A 20,998-nucleotide genomic window follows, 5' to 3' on the forward strand; every position below is an offset into this window, starting at 1 on the left:
AAGCCTCTCTTCCCCTGCCCCTGCCATACATTCAGAAGGTCCCAGGCACCCAGCTGGATGTTGGTCATCAAAAGCCCTCAGTCATTAAAATGTTTTAACTTGTAATGTTGTGGGAATGACTTTCTTAAAATACATTTGGCCTTTGAATGTATACTCTATCACAAAATTATTTTCCAAAAATTAAGTCTTAGATTTAGCATTATTCTGTCCAGATAAATTTCCTAACATTTACGAACACCTAGCATTACAAAACTTGCATGAGCCACTGTGTTTGTAGTTGGTTGAATACTATCCCACAAAATTCACATCCACCAGAACCCCAGAATGTGACTTTATTTGGATATAGGGTCTTTGCAGTATTAATTAGTTAAGGATCTCAAGATGAAATCATCCTGGTTTTAAGGTGGGCCCTAAATCCAATGATTAGTGTCTTTATAAGAGAAAGGAGATTTGGACACAGAGACACAGGAAAGAAGGCCATGTGAAGATGAGGCAGAGATCAGAGTTATGCTGCCCCAAATAAAGCAAGCCTAGGACCACCAGAAGCTGGAAGAAGCAAGGAAGGATTCTTCTCTAGTCTTCATGGGACACTGCCCTTCCAGCACCTAGATTTCAGACTTCTAGCCTCCAGAACTGTGAGAGAATAAATGTCTGCTTTTTTAAGACACCAAGCTTGTGATAATTTGTTATGGCAGCCCTAGGAAACTAACACGGTGTTGGAGTGCTAACCTGTAGTTTTTACACAATAAATCGTACTGTCGTTAAGACATTTTAGAGAGTGAGTACTATTTCTCTGGTACTTCCCTATAATAGTGTTAATGCTCCCTTAAAACACAAGCTTTTTTCCTTTCTTAATCTTTTTGTTCTATACTCCAGAAAAATCAGTATCTGTAGAACTGTACATACAGTTTTAAAAATCTAGCCTGTTTGAAAACCACTTACACTTAAGCAGCAATTGTATGAAATATTTCCACAGGCAAAATATTTTTTCATTCATTTTGTTCAGTAAACAATGGAAAACTTACAGATATAACTAAAAATTTTTTTCTGAAAACTTCTACAATGAAGACATTGATATGTATAAGGGAAAGTAAAATTATGAAATTATAAAAGTTATATTTTCTTTCAATGTAGCTTACAGAAATGAGAACTTTAAATGAATAGCATTTACTTTATAAGCAACTGTATAACCCAAATCATTACTCAAAGTCAGCAATAATTAAAAACAGGACATTAAATCTTGTGATATTTAATGATCTCAGCTTTGACAAAAGCAAATCTTTAAAATTAAGAATACTAGTGGAATGGGACTTCCCTGGTGGCACAGTTAAGAATCTGCCTGGATGACATGATACTATACATAGAGAATCCTAAAACTGCCACCAGAAAACTACTAGAGCTAATCAATGAATTTGGTAAAGTAGCAGGATACAAAATTAATGCACAGAAATCTCTTGCATTCCTATACACTAATGATGAAAAATCTGAAAGTGAAATTAAGAAAACACTCCCGTTTACCATTGCAACAAAAAGAATAAAATACCTAGGAATAAACCTACCTAAGGAGACGATAGACCTGTATGCAGAAAATTACAGGACACTGATGAAAGAAATTAAAGATGATACAAATAGATGGAGAGATATACCATGTTCTTGGATTGGAAGAATCAACATTGTGAAAAGGACTCTACTACCCAAAGCAATCTACAGATTCAATGCAATCCCTATCAAACTACCACTGGCATTTTTCACAGAACTAGAACAAAAAATTTCACAATTTGTATGGAGACACAAAAGACCCCAAATAGCCAAAGCAATCTTGAGAACGAAAAATGGAGCTGGAGGAATCAGGCTCCCTGATTTCAGACTATATTACAAAGCTACAGTAATCAAGACAGTTTGGTACTGGCACAAAAACAGAAATATAGATCTATGCAACAGGATAGAAAGCCCAGAGATAAACCCACGCACATATGGTCACCTTATCTTTGATAAAGGAGGCAAGCATATACAGTGGAGAAAAGACAGCTTCTTCAATAAGTGGTGCTGGGAAAATTGGACAGGTACATGTAAAAGTATGAAATTAGAACACTCCCTAACACCATACACAAAAATAAACTCAAAATGGATTAAAGACCTAAGTGTAAGGCCAGACACCATCAAACTCTTAGAGGAAAACATAGGCAGAACACTCTATGACATAAATCACAGCAAGATCCTTTTTGACCCAGCTCCTAGAGAAATGGAAATAAAAACACAAATAAACAAATGGGACCTAATGAAACTTAAAAGTTTTTGCACAGCAAAGGAAACCATAAACAAGACCAAAAGACAACCCTCAGAATGGGAGAAAATATTTGCAAATGAAGCAACTGACAAAAGATGAATCTCCAAAATTTACAAGCAGCTCATGCAGCTCAGTATCAAAAAAACAAAGAACCCAATCCAAAAGTGGGCAGAAGACCTAAATAGACATTTCTCCAAAGAAGATATACAGATGGCCAATAAACACATGAAAGAATGCTCAACATCATTAATCATTAGAGAAATGCAAATCAAAACTACAATGAGGTATCATCTCACACTGGTCAGAATGGCCATCATCAAAAAATCTAGAAACAATAAATGCTGGAGAGGGTGTGGAGAAAAGGGAACACTCTTGCACTGTTGGTGGGAATGTAAATTGATACAGCCACTATGGAGAACAGTATGGAGGTTCCTTAAAAAACTAAAAATAGAACTACCATACGACCCAGCAATCCCACTACTGGGCATATACCCTGAGAAAACCATAATTCAAAGAGTCATGTACCAAAATGTTCATTGCAGCTCTATTTACAATAGCCAGGACATGGAAGCAACCTAAGTGTCCATCATCGGATGAATGGATAAAGAAGATGTGGCACATATATACAATGGAATATTACTCAGCCATAAAAAGAAATGAAATGGAGGTATTTGTAATGAGGTGGATGGAGTTAGAGTCTGTCATACAGAGTGAAGTAAGTCAGAAAGAGAAAAACAAATACAGTATGCTAACACATATATATGGACTCTAAGGGAAAAAAAAAAAAAAAGGTCATGAAGAACCTAGTGGCAAGATGGGAATAAAGACACAGACCTACTAAAGAATGGACTTGAGGATATGGGGAGGGGGAGGGGTGAGATGTGACAGGATGAGAGAGTGTCATGGACATATATACACTACCAAATGTAAAATAGATAGCTAGTGGGAAGCAGCCGCATAGCACAGGGAGATCAGCACGGTGCTTTGTGACCGCCTGGGGGGGGGGGGGGGGATGGGGAGGGTGGGAGGGAGGGAGATGCGGGAGGGAGGAGATATGGGAACGTGTGTATATCTGTAGCTGATTCACTTTGTTATAAAGCAGAAACTAACACACCATTGTGAAGCAATTATACTTCAATAAAGATGCTTAAAAAAAAAAAAAAAAAAGAATCTGCCTGCCAATGCAGGGGACATGGGTTCGAGCCCTGGTCCGGGAAGATCACACATGCCACGGAGCATCTAAGCCCGTGCACAACAACTACTGAGCCTGCGCTCTAGAGCCCGCGAGCCACAACTACTGAGCCCGTGTGCCACAACTACTGAAGCCCGCGCACCCAGAGCCCATGCTCCACAACAAGAGAAGCCACCGCAATGAGAAGCCCACACACCTCAACGAAGAGTAGACCCTGCTCGCCACAACTAGAGAAAGCCCACGGGCAGCAATGAAGACCCAACGCAGCCATAAATAGATAAATAAATAAATTTATTTATTTTTTAAAAAAAGAGAAATACTAGTCTACCAATACAATGATCTAGTCAATGGCTTCACTGTTATAATAGTTTTTAATGAAGATTATCACCATATTGGGCACAACCTACAATATATAAATTAACCTACAACTGAGAAATAAAATTGCCCCTCAAAAAGTTATTTTGAGGGACTTCCCTGGTGGCGCAGGGGTTGCGAATCCGCCTGCCAATGCAGGGGACATGGATTTGATCCCTGGTCTGGGAAGATCCCACATGCCACGGAGCAACTAAGCTTATGTGCCACAACTACTGAGCCTGCGCCCTGAGAAGCCCACGCACCGCAACGAAGAGTAGCTGCCACTCTCCACAATTAGAGAAAGCCCACACGCAGCAATGAAGACCCAACGCAGCCAATAAATAAGTAAATAAATAATTTTTAAAAAAATAAAAACACTTGGAGTTTTTTTGTTTGTTTTGGTTTGTTTATTTATTTATTTATTTATTTATGGCTGTGTTGGGTCTTCGTTTCTGTGCGAAGGCTTTCTCTAGTTGTGGCAAGCGGGGGCCACTCTTCATCGCGGTGCGCGGGCCTCTCACTATCACGGCCTCTCTTGTTGCGGAGCACAGGCTCCAGATGCACAAGCTCAGTAATTGTGGCTCACGGGCCCAGCTGCTCTGCGGCATGTGGGATCTTCCCAGACCAGGGCTCGAACCCGTGTCCCCTGCATTGGCAGGCAGATTCTCAACCACTGCGCCACCAGGGAAGCCCTGGAGGTTTTTTTTTTTTTTTAAAGTTATTTTGAGAGGTTAGGTTTCTTACGAATTCGTTTTTTAGATACTTGTATCTAAAATGTAAAGCTTACCCTGAAACCTCTCTCTTAGCACACTTTACCATTATCTTTTCCCAACAGTACCCTGTCCATTCATGCTAATTTTACCTGTAGATCTCTAGTTCTATAATATGCCTATGTGACTTGTCACCTCCCACAAAGTCCCCACAGCTGATCAGTGAAATGTTCTGAGGGACACCATTATAGAATATCTCCAAGACTAATGAAATGGCAATATTATTTTCCAAAGAGCATACTCTTTTTAGAGGGGAGTATTCAGAGCTCACTGATATATATATGTATTTGTATCCTGTATCATGTGCTTGAGACTTCAAATCCTAGGGAACTTTCTTCCCATACCTATCCCCACCCTCTCCAGCATAAATTGCTCTCATTCTGTTGATTTCCACTCTTATTTCTGCCTTCATGTATGCTCAAATCTGTCCTATACATTTTTTTAAACTCTCAATGGACCACGCTATTTCTTGCAATTCAATTTAAACACGTCTTATTAAGCACTAATCAGCCAGACAACTCTGGGATACAAAAAAATGAAGTCTTTTTATCCTGAAGAGAAGGCATTCCAAGTTTTCCAACAGATATTCTTACCTCTCAAAATTCAGGTGACTCAAACAAATGGTCTTAATCTGCTGCCTCCACTTCCTATCCTTTCTCCTGTTTAAAGTTTACTATTTGTTTTACAACACAACATTCCAGCTGAAACAATTCTGGGGTAAGACTATCCTTGATATAAATTCTCAAAGGACAGCATGGTGTACTGGAGTACAGGCATCAGGAAACTTACAGTCCAGGATTTACCACTCATCAGCTGTGTAACCATTCATAGGTAAAAACATGCAGGGAAGGGGTGCGGGGGCATGGGCACATTGGTTCCTCATCCATAAATTGGATTGAATCAGATGATCTGTAACAGTTAACTTTCAACTCTAAAATTTTATGAAACACAAAGATCTTCACTAATTTCACATCTCACTGACCTCTATCTGCCACCCCTGATGCTGAGAAATATTCCCTCACTTTCTTTGACTCTGGATACCGATCTCCTCCACCTCTGTGTACCTAGATTAAGATTAACTATATGCAACAGAAAACTCTAATTTATAGTGGTTTAAACATACAAGGTTATAGTCTTTCATGTAAAAAAAAAAAATCCAGAGGCAGCTATGACAATTCCACTATAAGTCATTAGGGACCCAGGTTCTTTCCAGCTTTTTGCTCTGACATCCCTAGGATGTGGGTCCTTACCTACATGGTCCAAGATGGTTGCTAGAGCTCCCCAGTCTTTAAATCAGCATGCCAGTCTCAGGAAAGAAAAAAGCTAGAAAAACGTACCCTCATCCTTTAAGAATACTTTTTGGGATGCTGCACGCATCGTTTCCACTTACATCCAACTGGCCAGAACTTATTCACATGTCTCTATCTGTTAGTAACTTGAAAACAATCTCTCCTGCATGGCTACATGACTAGCCAAAAAATCAGGGGTTCTATCAACATCGAGAAGAAGAACAACTATTGGGGAAAATTAAATGTCTCTCTCAAACTCTCTAACTCTTTCTTCTATGCTTCCTTTTATTTTCCATCCTCTTAGCAAGAGCATTCCCCAAAGATCAGTCCTTGGTCCTCTATTCTTCTGTCTCTACACCGACTTTCTGAGGGCACTCACACAGTGTCACAGCTCTATCTACACTAATGACTCTCAAGTCTTTGTGTTCAGCCCTTGCCTGTCCATCTTCTGAAGGCTTCATTTGGATAACTATAAAGTAAAACCCATTATCTTCCAAGCTAACAAAGACAAATAAGTAATTTTAAAAGAAAAACATTTTCAATCTTCTTATTTAAGTCATGGATTCACAAGTATCCCAGACCTTCAAGGCTGGAATTTTGAAGTCACCTCTGACTCCTTCCACAAGCCATGGGTTGCAGGTCATAGTGAACTTCTAAAAAGAAATGGAATAAATTGGATTATATAAGGTTTATATAGCACATGACTTGGGATGTGCGTTTATCAAACTAGCTTTGGCCCCTACAACTATAATGTTCTAAAGTCACCATCCTAATTATCAAGTCTATGAGTCTATCTGCCATAGATATAGAATGTCTGTGTCCCACCCCCCTACAAAATACATATGTTGAAACCTAATCCCCAATATGATAGCATTTGGAGGTAGGACCAAAGTGATGGTATTTGGAGGTGACTAGGTCATGAGGACAGAGTTCTCATTAATGGGATTAGTGCCCCTATCAAAGAGACCCCAGAGAGCTTCCTTGCCCCTTCTACCAAGTGAGGACATGGTGAAAAGATGGCCATCTATGAGCCAGGAAGCAAGCTCTCACGAGACCCTGAATCCGAATCTGCCTGTGCCTTGACCTTGGATTTCCCAGCCTCCAGAACTGTAAGAAATAAATGTTTGTTGTTTAAGCCCCTTAGTCTATGATAATTTGTTACAGCAGCCCAAACAGACTAAGATATTATTTTTAGTCCTCATTATACATGACATCTTCAGAGTATTTCACGTTTATTCATCATTTCCTCATCCTCAAAATTCTCTACACTCAGCGTTTCCACGATACCACTCTATCTTGGTTCTCTTGCAATACCTCTAACCACTCCTATCCAGTTTCCTGGCTGCTACTTCTCTATCTACCTCTTAAATATCGAATTTTCCCTGGGTTCAATTCTTAGGCCACTCCTCTTTTCACTCTATACACATTCCCTAAACAATCTCATTTTTTTCTTTATTTCTGACAATCAGCTGGCTACTGGTAATTGCCAAACTATATCTCTAATCTTCACTTCTCTCCTAACCTCCTGATCCATATATCTGAACACTTAAATGACATCTCTACCTTGATTATAGGCAGGCACATTTAATTCAACATGTCAAAACTAACCTCAGCATTACTTTCCCTCATCCAAATTCATTTCTTCCCCTAAATTCTCCATTTGCATTCACAGCATCATCACCCACCCACTTACCCAAGCTAGAAACTGTTACCCTCAACTACTCTTTCTCCTTTACCCTTCGCATCCACTCACTACTAAATTTTGCTAATATGAGCTTTCAAATTTCTCTAGAATCCATATGTTCCTTTCTATTCTCACTGTAAAAGCTCCTGAGTTTTTTCACACTGTTCTTTCTCCCTCCAGTCCATTGCTATTTGAGTCACATTTCTAAGATGTTTATTGATTTTCAAGAATCCCCACTTTTCAACAGACCCCACGGTCTACAGAGTGAAAGCTATAAATTCCATAGCCTAATACACAGAGCTTTTCACAATCTGACTCCAACCTACTCCAGCATCAAAGCTTACCTCAATTCCCATTTACACTATACTTCTCTCCATTCCTGGAACAATCCATTTCACACATTTACATGTTTTTCTCTCTGCCTATAGCCTCCTCTACCCTTTTTTTCTACCTGGCAAATGCATATTCATCCTGCATACTGTGGTTTAAACATCACCTTTCATAAGAAGCCTTCTCTCTCCCTCAGTAAAGTGGACCCACCTTCTTCATTTATCACTACTTATTTCAAGACTGTCTCCATTAATGACTAAGTTAGGGATAGAATCTTACTCCTTACTCGTTTATTTTTGTTCTAGCAATTAGCACAATGCCTGGAAAGCAATAAATACTTGTCAAATCAATGAATCCCAAATGGTTCTTGACAACTGGCAACAAAAAGCAACCAAGAAATCCCAACTACTTCAATATAGAATGGGGAAAGAGAGGGGATCCAGGCTGACTATGAATTACAATGGTTCAATAATAAACAATTATCAATTTTTTAAATGTCTCAGACTATGACACCTCAGGTATTGTGCATAAATTTACCTTTTAGCTTATCTCACTTATACTGCTTAAGTAAAATATTTCAAATGCTTTCTCTAATATACTTAAGCAGGTTGATATGAAAGAATGCAAGAACCTCAAATGATTATGATACGTCATTCCAGGTTAAATACCATCTAAATAAATGGATTAAATTCTAAATGTATTAACGGACAGCGAAAGAAAACAAAAAGAAAAAAGTAAAGGCATATAAGGGAATTAACCCATGTGGTCATTAACAATTTTTCTTGCACAAATCTCAAAGTACGAGAAAGTAAAAACTATAAGAAAAATAAAGACAGTTGGCTAAGTAACTTCACCTACTAGAAACAAATGAAATTTGCTAATTATTGTGCCACAGTACACATGCAAAGTCAGGAAAATAAACTCTTAATTTCAAATTATCAACATCAGACTGTCATAAAAATCAGTGATTTTCAAGCTATGTTCTCCTCAGCATGACAGTATAGTAAGTCCCCTACATACGAACCTTCAAATTGCAAACTTTCAAAGATACGAACAGGCGTGCGCATGTCCAATCAGGCAAGTTAGTTCACCAGTCTGGCGTACATTGTCAAGCGCGTGCATCTTCTACGAGTGGTTGTGCGTTTGTGTACTTTACTGTACAGTACTGTATAGAATACAGTAGTACAGTATCTTTATTTCAAGCCCAGGATGTCCGGAAGAAAGGGTAAAAGCAGCAGTGATGTAACTGGTACTGCTAAGAAATGCCAAGCAGTAACGATGGAAACAAAAGTGAAAATAATTGAGACAGTGGAGCGACAAGGGGAAGAAGAAGTAGGTGAAGAACCGAAGAGATTCACAACACGGGAAGTGGCAAGGGGATTTTATTTGAGGAGGCACTGTTAGTTTTTGAGGCACAGGACCCAAATGTAAAACGGAACATGAAGGTTGCAGCAGCTGTTCAGAATGCAATCCAGTGCTGCCGTGTCATCTATGATGAGAAAAAAAAAAGCTACTACCCAGACATCACTGGATCATTTTTTCAAGAGGGTAGATAGAATTGAATCCAGCAAGGAACCAGAACCTGTGCCATCAACGTCAGGCATGAGTGAAACTGCAGCTTGCCCTCCATCTCCTATTGCTGACGATCCTTCAGCTCTACCATCTCCCACCTCCTCTCCCTCCTCCAGTCAGTAACTCCTCTTGCCTGTTCACTCGATGCCAGCCCCTGTATGCCAGTTGTTGTACTGTACTACTCTACTTTTCAAGGTACTGTACTGTAAGATTAAAAATTTTTTTGTGTGTGTTTGTTTTTTATGTATTATTTGTGTGAAAAGTATTATAAACCTATTACAGTACAGTACTATATAGCCGATTGTGTTAGTTGGGTACCTAGGCTAACTTTGTTTGACTTACGAACAAATTGGACTTAGGAACGTGCTCTCAGAACAGAACTCGTTCGTATGTAGGGGACTTACTGTAGTATTCAGAAGAGCACAAAATTGGAAACAAGTTAAATATCCAATAATAAAGTAAATGATGAAGTCATTATTATACCCCTTATAATACCCATTATTAATATACCCACAAGATGTAATAATTTAGCCACTGAAGATTATGTTTTTCTGGAATTTAATAGAATAACCTTTCCCTATGTCATCGATGTTAAGGAAAAAAATAAGGCCACTCTGGGTGTCTTTTTATCTTCCTTATAGCTTTTTTTAAATTAAACTTTTATTTTAAGACAACTATAAGAAATAATACAGGGCTTCCCTGGTGGCGCAGTGGGTAAGAATCCGCCTGCCAATGCAGGGGACACAGGTTCAAGCCCTGGTCCGGGAAGATCCCACATGCCAAGGAGCAACTAAGCCCGTGTGCCACAACTACTGAGCCTGCGCTCTAGAGCCCGCGAGCCACAACTACTGAAGCACGCGCGCCTAGAGCCGGAGCTCCGCAACAAGAGAAGCCGCCACAATGAGAAGCCCACACACCATCAATGAAGAGGAGCCCCTGCTCGCCACAACTAGAGAAAGACCGCGTGCAGCAACGAATACCCGCAGCCAAAAATAAAATTAATTAATTATTTAAAGAATACAGAAATCCCACTTCTCTGTACCCAGTTTCCCTCAATGATAACATCTTACAAAATTATAGAACAATATCAACACTAGGATACTGACATTAATACAATATACTTTCTTGTTCAGATTCCCCCAGTTTTACTGTACTCATTTGTGTTTGTGTGTATTTAGTTCTATGCAATTCATATGTAGGCTTATGTATCCACCACCCAGTCAAGATACAAAACAGTTCTACTACCACAAAATCCCTCCTGTTACCCTTTCATAACTACACCCATCCCTCACCTTCCTTATAGTTTTTTGTATTTTCCATATGTTCAGCAGCTGGGTATTCATTCAATACATCTTTATTAAACATCTACTATGTGTCAAGCACTCTTCTTTGCATATAATTCAAATAGCATGTATTAACTATTTTTTCCAGTTCGTAAACGTAATTTTTCAAAAGACAAGGTTTTTTCTTTCAACTCAACTTTAAAATAGAAATATGAAAAAAATCAACTAAAAAGTATTATTAATTGAAAAGATACTTTAGGAACAAAAATAGTTTAGTATGTTGAACAAATAATTCCAGGAACATTCTGGAATTAAACACAGAACATTTCAGTATCATATTATCATAGTATGATTAGCTTTTAGAGAGATGTAGGTAACAAAATCATACTAACTCCTGAAGAAAGCTTTATAACAAAGGTTTGCAGACTCAATTAGGTTTATTCTTTACTTACAATTCAAACAAGTACATAGATTTGGTGGATTTTCTTCCAGTAAGTTTTGTGGGTTTTTTTAATTAAAGTGGTTTTTTTTTGGTCTTTTTTTTATGTATTTATTTTTGGCTGTGTGGGGTCTTCATTGCTGCGCCCGGGCTTTCTCTAGCTGCGGCAAGCAAGGGCTACTCTTTGTTGCAGTGCGTGGGCTTCTCATTGTGGTGGCTTCTCTTGTTGCAGAGCATGGGCTCTAGGCGCGCGGGCTTCAGTAGTTGTGGCTCGCGGGCTCTAGAGCACAGGCTCAGTAGTTGTGGCGCGTGGGCTTAGTTGCTCTGCGGCATGTGGGATATTCCCGGACCAGGGCTCGAACCCCTGCATTGGCAGGCGGACTCTTAACCACAGCGCCACCAGGGAAGCCCTCTTCCAGTAAATTTTTACAGAGAGTTTTACATAAAAAAGACTACTCAAAGGATACAACTCAAGATATACAAAACTATTCTAATGCCTAAAAAGTGATTCAAATTAAAACACCTACTCTTCAAAAGCTATTGTTAAGAAAATGAAAGGGCAAGCCAGAGATTGGAAGAAAATATTTGCAAAACACCTGATAAAGACTTGAATCTAGAACTTAAAAATTCAATAATAAGAAGCCAACAAATGCAAACTATTACATATAGAATGGATAAACAACAAGGTCCTACTGTATAGCACAGGGAGATAAACCATAATGAAAAAGAATATAAAAAAAGAAAGTATATATGTATAACTGAATCACTTTGCTGTATAGCAGAAACTAACACAACATTGTAAATCAACTATACATAAATTAAAAAAAAGAAGCCAAACAAACAATCCAATAAAAAAGGGCAAAAATTTGCTCAACCTCTTTACAAAAATATTCCAATGCAATAGGCACATGAAAAGGTGCTCAACATCATTAGCCACCAGGAAAATTCAAACTGAAACCACAATAAGATACCACTACATGTCCACTAGAATGGTTCATTTTTTTTAAATAATATAAATAAAATTTAAAAGACTAACTGGAACTCTCATACATTGCTGGTAAGTATGCAAAATGGCACGGCCAGTTTGGAAAACAGTTTGGTGGTTTCACATAAAGTTAAACAGACACTGATCATATGACTCAGCAATTCTTCTCCTAAGTATCTACCCAAGAGAAATGAAACCATATGAACAGTCAAAGATCTGTCTGCAAATGTTCAGAATAACTTTGTTCTTAATAGCCCAAAACCAGAAACTCAAAAGTCCACCAACTGGTGAACGGATAAACAAACTGCATTATATTCAGCGATAAAAAGGAGCTGACAACACATACAAGATGGATTCGCCTCAAACATATTTTTCTAAGTGAAAAAGGCCAGACATAAAAAAGTATACAATTCCATTTATAAGACATTCTAGAAAAGACAAAAACGCAAGGACAGAAAATAGATCAGTGATTGCCAGAGGCTAGGGAGGGAATTGACTGCAAAGGGGCACAGAAGAGCTTTTTGGAGGGAAGTGTTCTCTATCTATATCTTGATTTCGGTAGTGGCTACACTTATGTATACATCCGTCAAAACTCATTGAACTGTTTAGTTAAAAAGGTGAATTTTATTGCATGTAAATTATACTTCAATAAACATGACTAAAGAAAAATTATCCCAAGTTAAAAAAAAAACAAAAGAATACATCTCGCTATCAAGATTCTACAATTTATAAAAGCTTCTGGATTTTGTTACTTAAAAAAATAATCTTCCTTTTCCCTACTGTGGGATAGAGAGTAGTCATTATAGCCCTGGGGTGGGGTGAGGGTTGTCAGAGCCCCAGTGAACCAAGGAGGTACTCTATGTGGGGAGGAACGGCCAAACGATTTCAGTCAGAGTCCAAGCGCTGCAAGGAGGGTGTCAAAGCAGAGGGGCAACCTGGCATGGGGCACTGGGTGAGCACGGAATGAGGACGACATCGTGCTCCACATGGAAGCAGAACCTAAGTGGAGTGAGAAGTATATCCACAAACAGTGGGGAAGTTGACATGGGGAGCCGAAGCCAGGGCAGGTTGAAAAGGGTGTCCCTGTATTGGGGCATCCTGGTATGGGCTGTTAGGTCCTGACAGGGACAGGGGGCTGGGAGAGACAGAATGAAGAATCTGAGCCCAGCAGAGAGAGGAAGGCATCCAGGAGAGGAGAGGGTGGTAACAAGATGAAAGATTGGTTAAATACAGGGAGACTGAACAAAGAAGTAAATATATTAAGGGTAACGGAAGCCAGATTTCTCACTGTCAGAGAAGAATATTACAAATATAAAAAAGGAAAAAACCAGACTGGACCCTGGAGTGTTGGAGAGAAATCAGTGGTACTGGTGGGAACTCACAGTTTTCAATACATATGGATAAACAAATAAATATAGACATAAATATGTGTGTGTGTACACATACATATATTCCCCGACTCGGTCCTTTAAGAAAGCCTGAGAGCAGTAACAATACAACAGCAATAAACACACAAGCACTGAGATCTTAGCTTCTAAATACCATTCTCCATTAAAACGATCCAGGTCTCCCTAGAGAAATGGCTGATTCCAGGACTAAAGGAGGGACAGTACAAGATAAGCCCAGAACATCTTCTTATACCAAAAAGTAAAGACATGCTCAAAGAATGGTGGGGACATGTCATAAAGACACGGAAGCCAGCTTAAATGGGCTCTCGTTGGCCAAAAGAGGAATAATTTGAACTAAATAAACAGTAACAATATAACTCAGCAAAAAAACAGAAAACCATGTATCCATAGATATAAATGCATAAAGGAATACAAGTTTGATGAGGAACAAGACACATAGTTTCAAAGAAGTCCTCACAAAAACCATTTATTAATTAACTATTAAATATTAACTTTAGAGTGAAGAACACTGGCAGACATTGCTTATAATCAAAGTAATCAAGTAATCAAAGTGAAAATCACCAATAATAGACAAACTGAAATTGTACAACAGATAGGATGCAACGAGCACCACTTCTGTGATATTCCTGCCCAAATACATAACCTGTATGTATCTAATCATAAGAGAACAGATAATCCCCAATGAGAGGTATTCTACAAAATAACGACCCTATAATCTCCATTAGGGTCAAGGTTATGAAAATCAAAAGATGAAGGAATTGTTTCAGATTGAATAAGTCATGCAGCACATGGCCAAAAATGTATTGAAAGTAAATGAAAACGAAATTCATCGCGATCGAGAATAAGTACGCAAGCAGCAAACTCCTGAATATCGGTACGATTCCTCAGCTGAGCTCAAAAGCCATCCAAGAGCTTGCCTCACCTCTGATGAGATGGTCCTGTGACAAATAAATGCAATACGTAATTCTGAACTGGATCCTTTTGCCAGTAAAGAGATTAATGGCATAATCAACAAAACTTGAAGCAGTCTGAGAACTAGATGGAGTATTATGCCAGTGTTAATTTCCTGATTTTGATGATTGTACTGTGATTATGTAGGGGAATAACCTTGTTTGTAGAAAATACACACTAAAGCATTCTGGGGTGATAAGGGAGGGCATCAGGTCAGCAGCTTCCTCTCAAATGGCTCAGGGAGTAAAGAGTTCTTTGTACCATACTTGCAAGTTTTGTGATTGCTTCAAATTTTTTTAGAAGTGAGGGGGGGGAACCCCAATGTCGCTAAAAATGAAATAATGTTATAAACAAACTGTGATTCTCCATATTGTTAATCTTGGTAATAAGAAAGAGACAGCAGACTATGCAAAATTACTAGGAAATAAAAAATAAAATTTTGGAGCCAGAAAATACTTTAAATATAGCCCAAGCCCTTCTTTTGTTCACCTCAATCAGGTCAAGAGTGATGAAGGACTAAAGAATATAAAAGGTCCCCGCTAAAGGAAGTTATTAGGAGAGGAATAGTGAAAGGGGCAGTACACCAATAGTGGGTAGAACAATGGTATTCTGATGCTACAAATGGCTGTAACCATCAGCAAAACACAATCTCAGCATCTCCTCTGAAAAATGAAGGGACTGTCTAGCTGAGATCTAAAATTCCTTGCAAATGTGCGACCAGAATTACCCTGAAATGGACGTGCTTCCCCAGCTCAAGTTATTATTACATTATGTGTAGCTATACAGTAATACAAAAGAATACAAATACAAAAATAAACGTGCATAAACCCTGAATTCTCTTCAGTTGTGGAAATCCCTCAATTAAATTAAAATGCAATGCATTTGCCAGATTGTTGCTTATGAGGAAAATTTTGTGACAAATGAAAAGAATTAAAACACACATTAATGTGAAACAAGATCACCTTCAGCGGTCTGCTAACGGTCCTTACCTAAAAGACAGTGTTCAGGACTTGGGGGGGAGGGGGGGCGGAGCTGGGACGAAGTGAGAGAGTAGCATTAACAAACATACACTACCAAATGTAAAATAGCTAGCTAGTGGGAAGCTGCTGCGTAGCACAGGGAGATCAGCTCGGGGCTTTGTGACCACCTAGAGGGGGTGGGAGGGAGGCCCAAGAGGGAGGGGATATGGGGATACATGTATACGTATAGCTGATTCACTCTGTTGTATAGCAGAAACTAACACAACACTGTAAAGCAATTATACTCCAATAAAGATGTTAAAAAAAAAAGTGTTCAGACTCATTCTGAAATAACCGTCACAATTGTTCTGAAAGAACGAGGAGCATTTCCTAGAAATGTTTAGAAGTTTAAGGATCCTTTCCCCTTCCTCGGTACCACGCGTCCACTGGCGCGGTGACTAGACAGGCCCCCACCAGCTCAGGGGTGAGGGAGCACAGGACTCTCAGCACTTCCTTTCGGAGAGGACAGCCCCCTGCGTCACTCGCTACTCACTCAGGATGCTGGGCAGAAGTTTATCCCAGAGAAACTTAGCACAGTTGGCTCCCGCCCTACCAGCCCTGCGGTCCTGGCCCAATCCCGCCGGCACCGGGGCGCTGCCCCTGGTACCCAGCCCCCTCCAGAGCGAGGGTCGCGGCACCAAGACTCGCCCCAGCTGACCCAGCTGGGCCGCCCCGGGCCCGGAGGACGCGATCTCCTCCTCCCCCTCCCCTCGTGCCGGCCCCTCACGCCCACCGCGAGGCTCAGCGGGGCCAAGAAGGCCGGACGCCGAGCGCCCGCTCAGCCGGGGCCCAGCCCGGCCCTCCCCGCCTCCAGGCCGCGACGCCCGGCCCCGAGGAGCCCACTGGACGGCAGCCGGGGGGCGGGGGCCGGGAGGCCCGGGGGCGGTGCCCGTCCCACACCCTTACCTGGCTTCTCGTGGTCGTAGCCTACTACGATGAAGTAGTCGGCCAGCCGGGCCATGGCCGCCGCCGCCGCGCCGGGGAAGCGGGTGCCCGTTGCCGCCTTCGCCGCCGCTGCCCACCCGGTCCGGGAGGGCTCAGCATTTTCCCTGCAGCAGCAGTAGCGGCAGCGGCGGCACTTCAGCCATGTTTGACAACCGAGGCGCGCTCTGCGCCTGCGCCGCGCTTAGCGTCCGCTCCTCCCCCACCCCCACCCGCGCTGGCTCGTTGACCTGACCCCCCGGCGGAGAGCCCACCCCCACCCTCTTGGCGCCGCTAGGACAGCTGGTTTGGGGAGTGGGCTGCCGGGCGTATTGCCACCACACGCCGCCACCGCAGCCGCTTGGGGTGGTTCACTTTGAGGCCTGGCTGCCCCTCCGCGGCCCACCTCCCACTCCCCTATTTTTCCTAAAGCAGGGTGTCCTTCCTGCCGCCTTCTCCACTCTTTCTTTCTGGGTCTGGGAAGAAGAGACAGGGATGGTTGAGGGGTCCCCTGGAAAGTTTGCTGCTTCCCCTCCCCCCTCCCCCTCCCCTTCCCAAGACGAGATTCTCCCGCCCTCGACTGGAAGCATGGAATTTGCACCGCCAGGGCTTTTGCTGCACGTTTCCTGTTTATGTTGTGCAGATGGGAATTTTAGGAACATGCCACCGAGTAGGCGGAGGAGGAAGAGGGTTTTGCTCAATCCTCAGAGGCGCCCCGTGCTTTAGTGCTGGGTGGGCTGGGGGCGGTTGGCCTGGGCTTCCCCCAGAGCGCCTGGGGAGGCTGGATTCCTCCGAAGAACGCGGCATCCCCGGGATCCTCCTGAACTGCCCGGAACAACAGAATCCGAGGGGAGGAGGCTTGTCTCTCCCAAGGGAGCCCTTCTCGCCTAGGGTTTCGCCCCTTGCAGCGGTCCCAGGGCTCTTGCAGCAGGAGCAGGCACTTCCAACTTCCCTGTTCAAACAATGCAGTTTAAATGAATTAGTGGATCTCATCATCCAATCTAGGAATTATCTAGGTCGCTTTCTTTTTACTGCACCTCTTATTGATCGTTCCGAGTTTGGCAAGTGAGGCATCCAGATGAGCTTGCTTTGTCCTCTGTTAGTATCTCCTGAAGTTTTAGTAGCAGGATATGTTACAAGTGGTAGACTGAAGTTGTGGGAATCTCCATGATTTGCAAATATGATTATCTTCCTCGTTGCTTGTCACTACTCTTTATTAATTGAGGATTTAACCCTTCATTTACATATAAGAGCTCTTAGCAAAGTGTCTTAAGTGCTTAACAAGTATGATTAATGAGTGAATGCATACAATTTCCCCCAACTACCAGCAGGAAGCTGCTCAAACTCTGAACTGTGAGTTCAGAGATTTAGTGTCTCAGCTACTGAAAGTTTACTCTCATTGATCATTTCCTCTTTCTGTGTGGCGCTTTTTTCACCCACAGATTGAGAGGGTTGGGCTGCGCTAGAACTGAAACTCCCAGGAAGGAATACTTTAACTCAAGGAGTTCATTTGCAAATTGCACAAGCTCAAACTGAATCAGCCTAGTTGCAGAGGTGGAGGGAAGATAACAGATTGATCTTGAAAACAATTAAACCTAAAATGCCTCAGTCACACCTCAAGTAAGAATCCTCTCTATAAATTCCCTGAGAGCTCATCATCCAACTTGATCACTTTTAGTAAAGCCTAATTTAACTTCCTTGGGAGCTAGCCCATTCCACTGTTTAACAACCCTATTGTTAGAAAGTTCTTCCTTGTTACCTCAGAGTTTTCCTGTAACTTCCCCCAGTTTTGCTCTATGGAAATACCCAGAAAAAATAAAATCTATCTTTGTATGATAGCCTTTCTGACTTTTAAGGCAGCTATCATGTTCCTTCCCCATTTCACTTTTTTTTAAGGTGACATTTACACATCATAAAATGAACCATTTTAAAGTGTACAATTCAGTGGTATTTAGTACATTCGCAATGTAGTGCAACTACCCCGTCTATCTTGTTCTGAAATATTTTCATCACCCAAAAGAAAAGCCCACACCCGTAAAGCAGTCACTCCCATTTTCCCCTCCACCAGCCTCTGATAACTACAAATTTGCTTTCTGTCTCTATGGATTTACCTAGTATGGATATTTGATATAAATACAATCATACAATATGTGACCTTTTGTGTCTGGGTTCTTTCATTTAGTATAATGTTTTCGAGGTTCATCCATGTTGTAGCATGTATCAGTACTTCATTCTTTTTCATCGCTGAATAATATTCCATTGTATGTATTATACCATATGAAGTCAAATTTATCTATTTTTTCTTTTGTTTCCTGTGCTTTGGTGTCATATTGCCTGGCTTCCATTGCAATCCATTGCCAAAGCCAAGATCACTCCTTGGAAGGGAAGATTTACTCCTATGTTTTCCTCTAAGAGTTTCATAGTTTACTCTTGTTTTGGGCCATTGACCCATTTTGAGTTGATTTTTATATATGACATGAGGTAGGATGTCCCATTTTACTTTTAAAATGTGTTTTTATTTCATTCACAAGTGTTGGTTTAAATTTTTTGTGTTTTTTTTTAATCAAAGCTTAGCTGTTTTCAAGCCTCGAATCAAGTGCTGTTTGCATTTAGACATGTTTCACCTGTTAGGTCATAGGTAGGCTGCCAGACCATTTGCAAATGGGTGTTTTGTAGCATAGGGATTTTGACATACCCCAGGTATAGGTATATAAAGGCATCATGTATTTGAATACACATGTGAACATATTTAGCATACACTGGAACTGTGCTTTGCTTCTCAGCCAACAGCTGCCAGTCTGCTGAAACTGATAAGCCCTGACAAGGCAGCCTGATTACTGAGGTTGGCTGAAGGCCAGACCATCCCCTGAGATAACCACCATCACCTCTCACCAAAGAGTGAGGGGTAAAGCAAACTCAGATTTGTTTTACTGAAGGGTGGCAGGGAGAGAGGAAGACTATGCAACACAATGATGGTGTGTACATAGCAGATGCCTTTCCTTTATGCTTTAGAAGTCAAAAAGGAGCTGATTACTAGTAAGCAAGAATTATCAACCTGCTGCTCCTACATTTGGCTGTCGTGGAGTAAGTGGTTGATCTGTACAGTCATTTCAAGTGCTTCCTGTGGTTAGCCACTACAGTTCAAAGAGGCAATATGAGAGTTTGACTTGACCAAACATCTGCAGGCAGGGCTGGGGCCTCTTCAAACAGTCTCTACCAACAAGTAACAAAGGAGACTAAGCAGTTGTGGTAGAAAATTCCCTGATCCATTGCCACATCTCCATCCACTCGGTTGCCCAAGTAAGAAACTGAATGATTGCCACCCTTGACACCTGCCTCTCTCTCAGCCCCACACTCCTCACTCAGTCCTATTGATCCTACTTACCAAATATGTAAGCTTCTCTCCCCGCTTCACTGCCACCCCACTAGTCTGAGCCACTATCACCTTCCACCTTGACTATTGCAAGAGCTTCCTAACTGGTTTCCCTGCTTCATTGGTGATCCCAGACTTTCCCTGTAGGTAAAACTTCAGGACAGTAAGTGGATTATGAACCCTGTCTTCAAATTAAATCTGTATAGGAAACACACTGTTTCTACCTTGGGTGTCTGTTTAGGGTGCGGGAAGGAGGCTTCAGAGATGGCTAATAGAAACTGTCCTACAGATGCTTTCACACGTGTGATTATATGAATAATTGAATCCTGACACTCACGTAAAGTATCCCTGACATTAGCAGTATAAATAGGTGCTGTGAGAGGTTGCAGACTGTTTTTACTTAGATTGCATGTCTATCTGGTGAGTGGGACTGGCTATGTAATGTGCAGAGGCCAAAGCAAAATGAAAATAAAGGATCCTCTCTGTTCAAAAATTACTAAGAATTTCAAAAGAGCAACAAGCAGAGCATTAAACAAAGTGTGGGGTCCTGTGTGACTGAACAGGGTGCACGTCCATGAAGCCAGCTCTGTTGGTGAAGTTTAGAGTGGAGTGTGTGTGTGTGTGTGTGTGTGTGTGTGGTGGATTAATTGAGATTATGATGGGACTAGGCCCTCTCCAATCTCTCCAGGGCAGCGGTCCCCAACCTTCTGGGCACCAGGGACCGGCTTTGTGGAAGAGAATTTTTCCACGGACGAGGGTGGGGGGATGGTTTTGGGATGATTCAAGCGCATTATATTTATTGTGCACTTTATTTCTAGTATTATTATTACACTGTAATATATAAGGAAATAATTATACAACTCACGATAATGCTGACAGGAGGTGGAGCTCAGGCAGTAAAGCAAGAGATGGGGAGTGGCTGTAAATACAGATGAAGGTTCGGTCGCTTGCCTGCTGCTCACCTCCTACTGTGTGGCCCGGTTCCTAACAGGCCACGGACAGGTACTGGTCCGTGGCCCGGGGGTTGGGGACCCCTGCTCCAGGGCACCACCACTGCACTGCTCCCCTTCTTGCTCCTCCCTAATCCAGTCATCACATTCAATGGCCACAATGATCTTTTAAATAAATGTGTATCAGATC

At 41.4% G+C, this 20,998-nt stretch overlaps 1 protein-coding gene across 6 annotated transcripts in view; it reads right to left on the reverse strand.

Annotated features, from left to right (window-relative positions):
• The window catches only part of SBF2 (SET binding factor 2), a 469,986-nt gene extending 453,317 nt beyond the window's left edge, over positions 1 to 16,669 (reverse strand). For all 6 annotated transcript variants that reach the window (XM_068556612.1, XM_068556611.1, XM_068556610.1 and 3 more), the window contains exon 1: positions 16,471 to 16,669. In XM_068556612.1, coding sequence (XP_068412713.1) covers positions 16,471 to 16,525 — 55 coding nt within the window. In that variant the 5' untranslated portion in view covers positions 16,526 to 16,669. The remainder of the gene's footprint in view (positions 1 to 16,470) is intronic.
• Positions 16,670 to 20,998: the final 4,329 nt, after the last annotated feature.

The sequence above is a fragment of the Eschrichtius robustus genome, chromosome 11 (assembly GCF_028021215.1).
Source record: "Eschrichtius robustus isolate mEscRob2 chromosome 11, mEscRob2.pri, whole genome shotgun sequence".
Lineage (NCBI taxonomy): Eukaryota > Metazoa > Chordata > Mammalia > Artiodactyla > Eschrichtiidae > Eschrichtius > Eschrichtius robustus.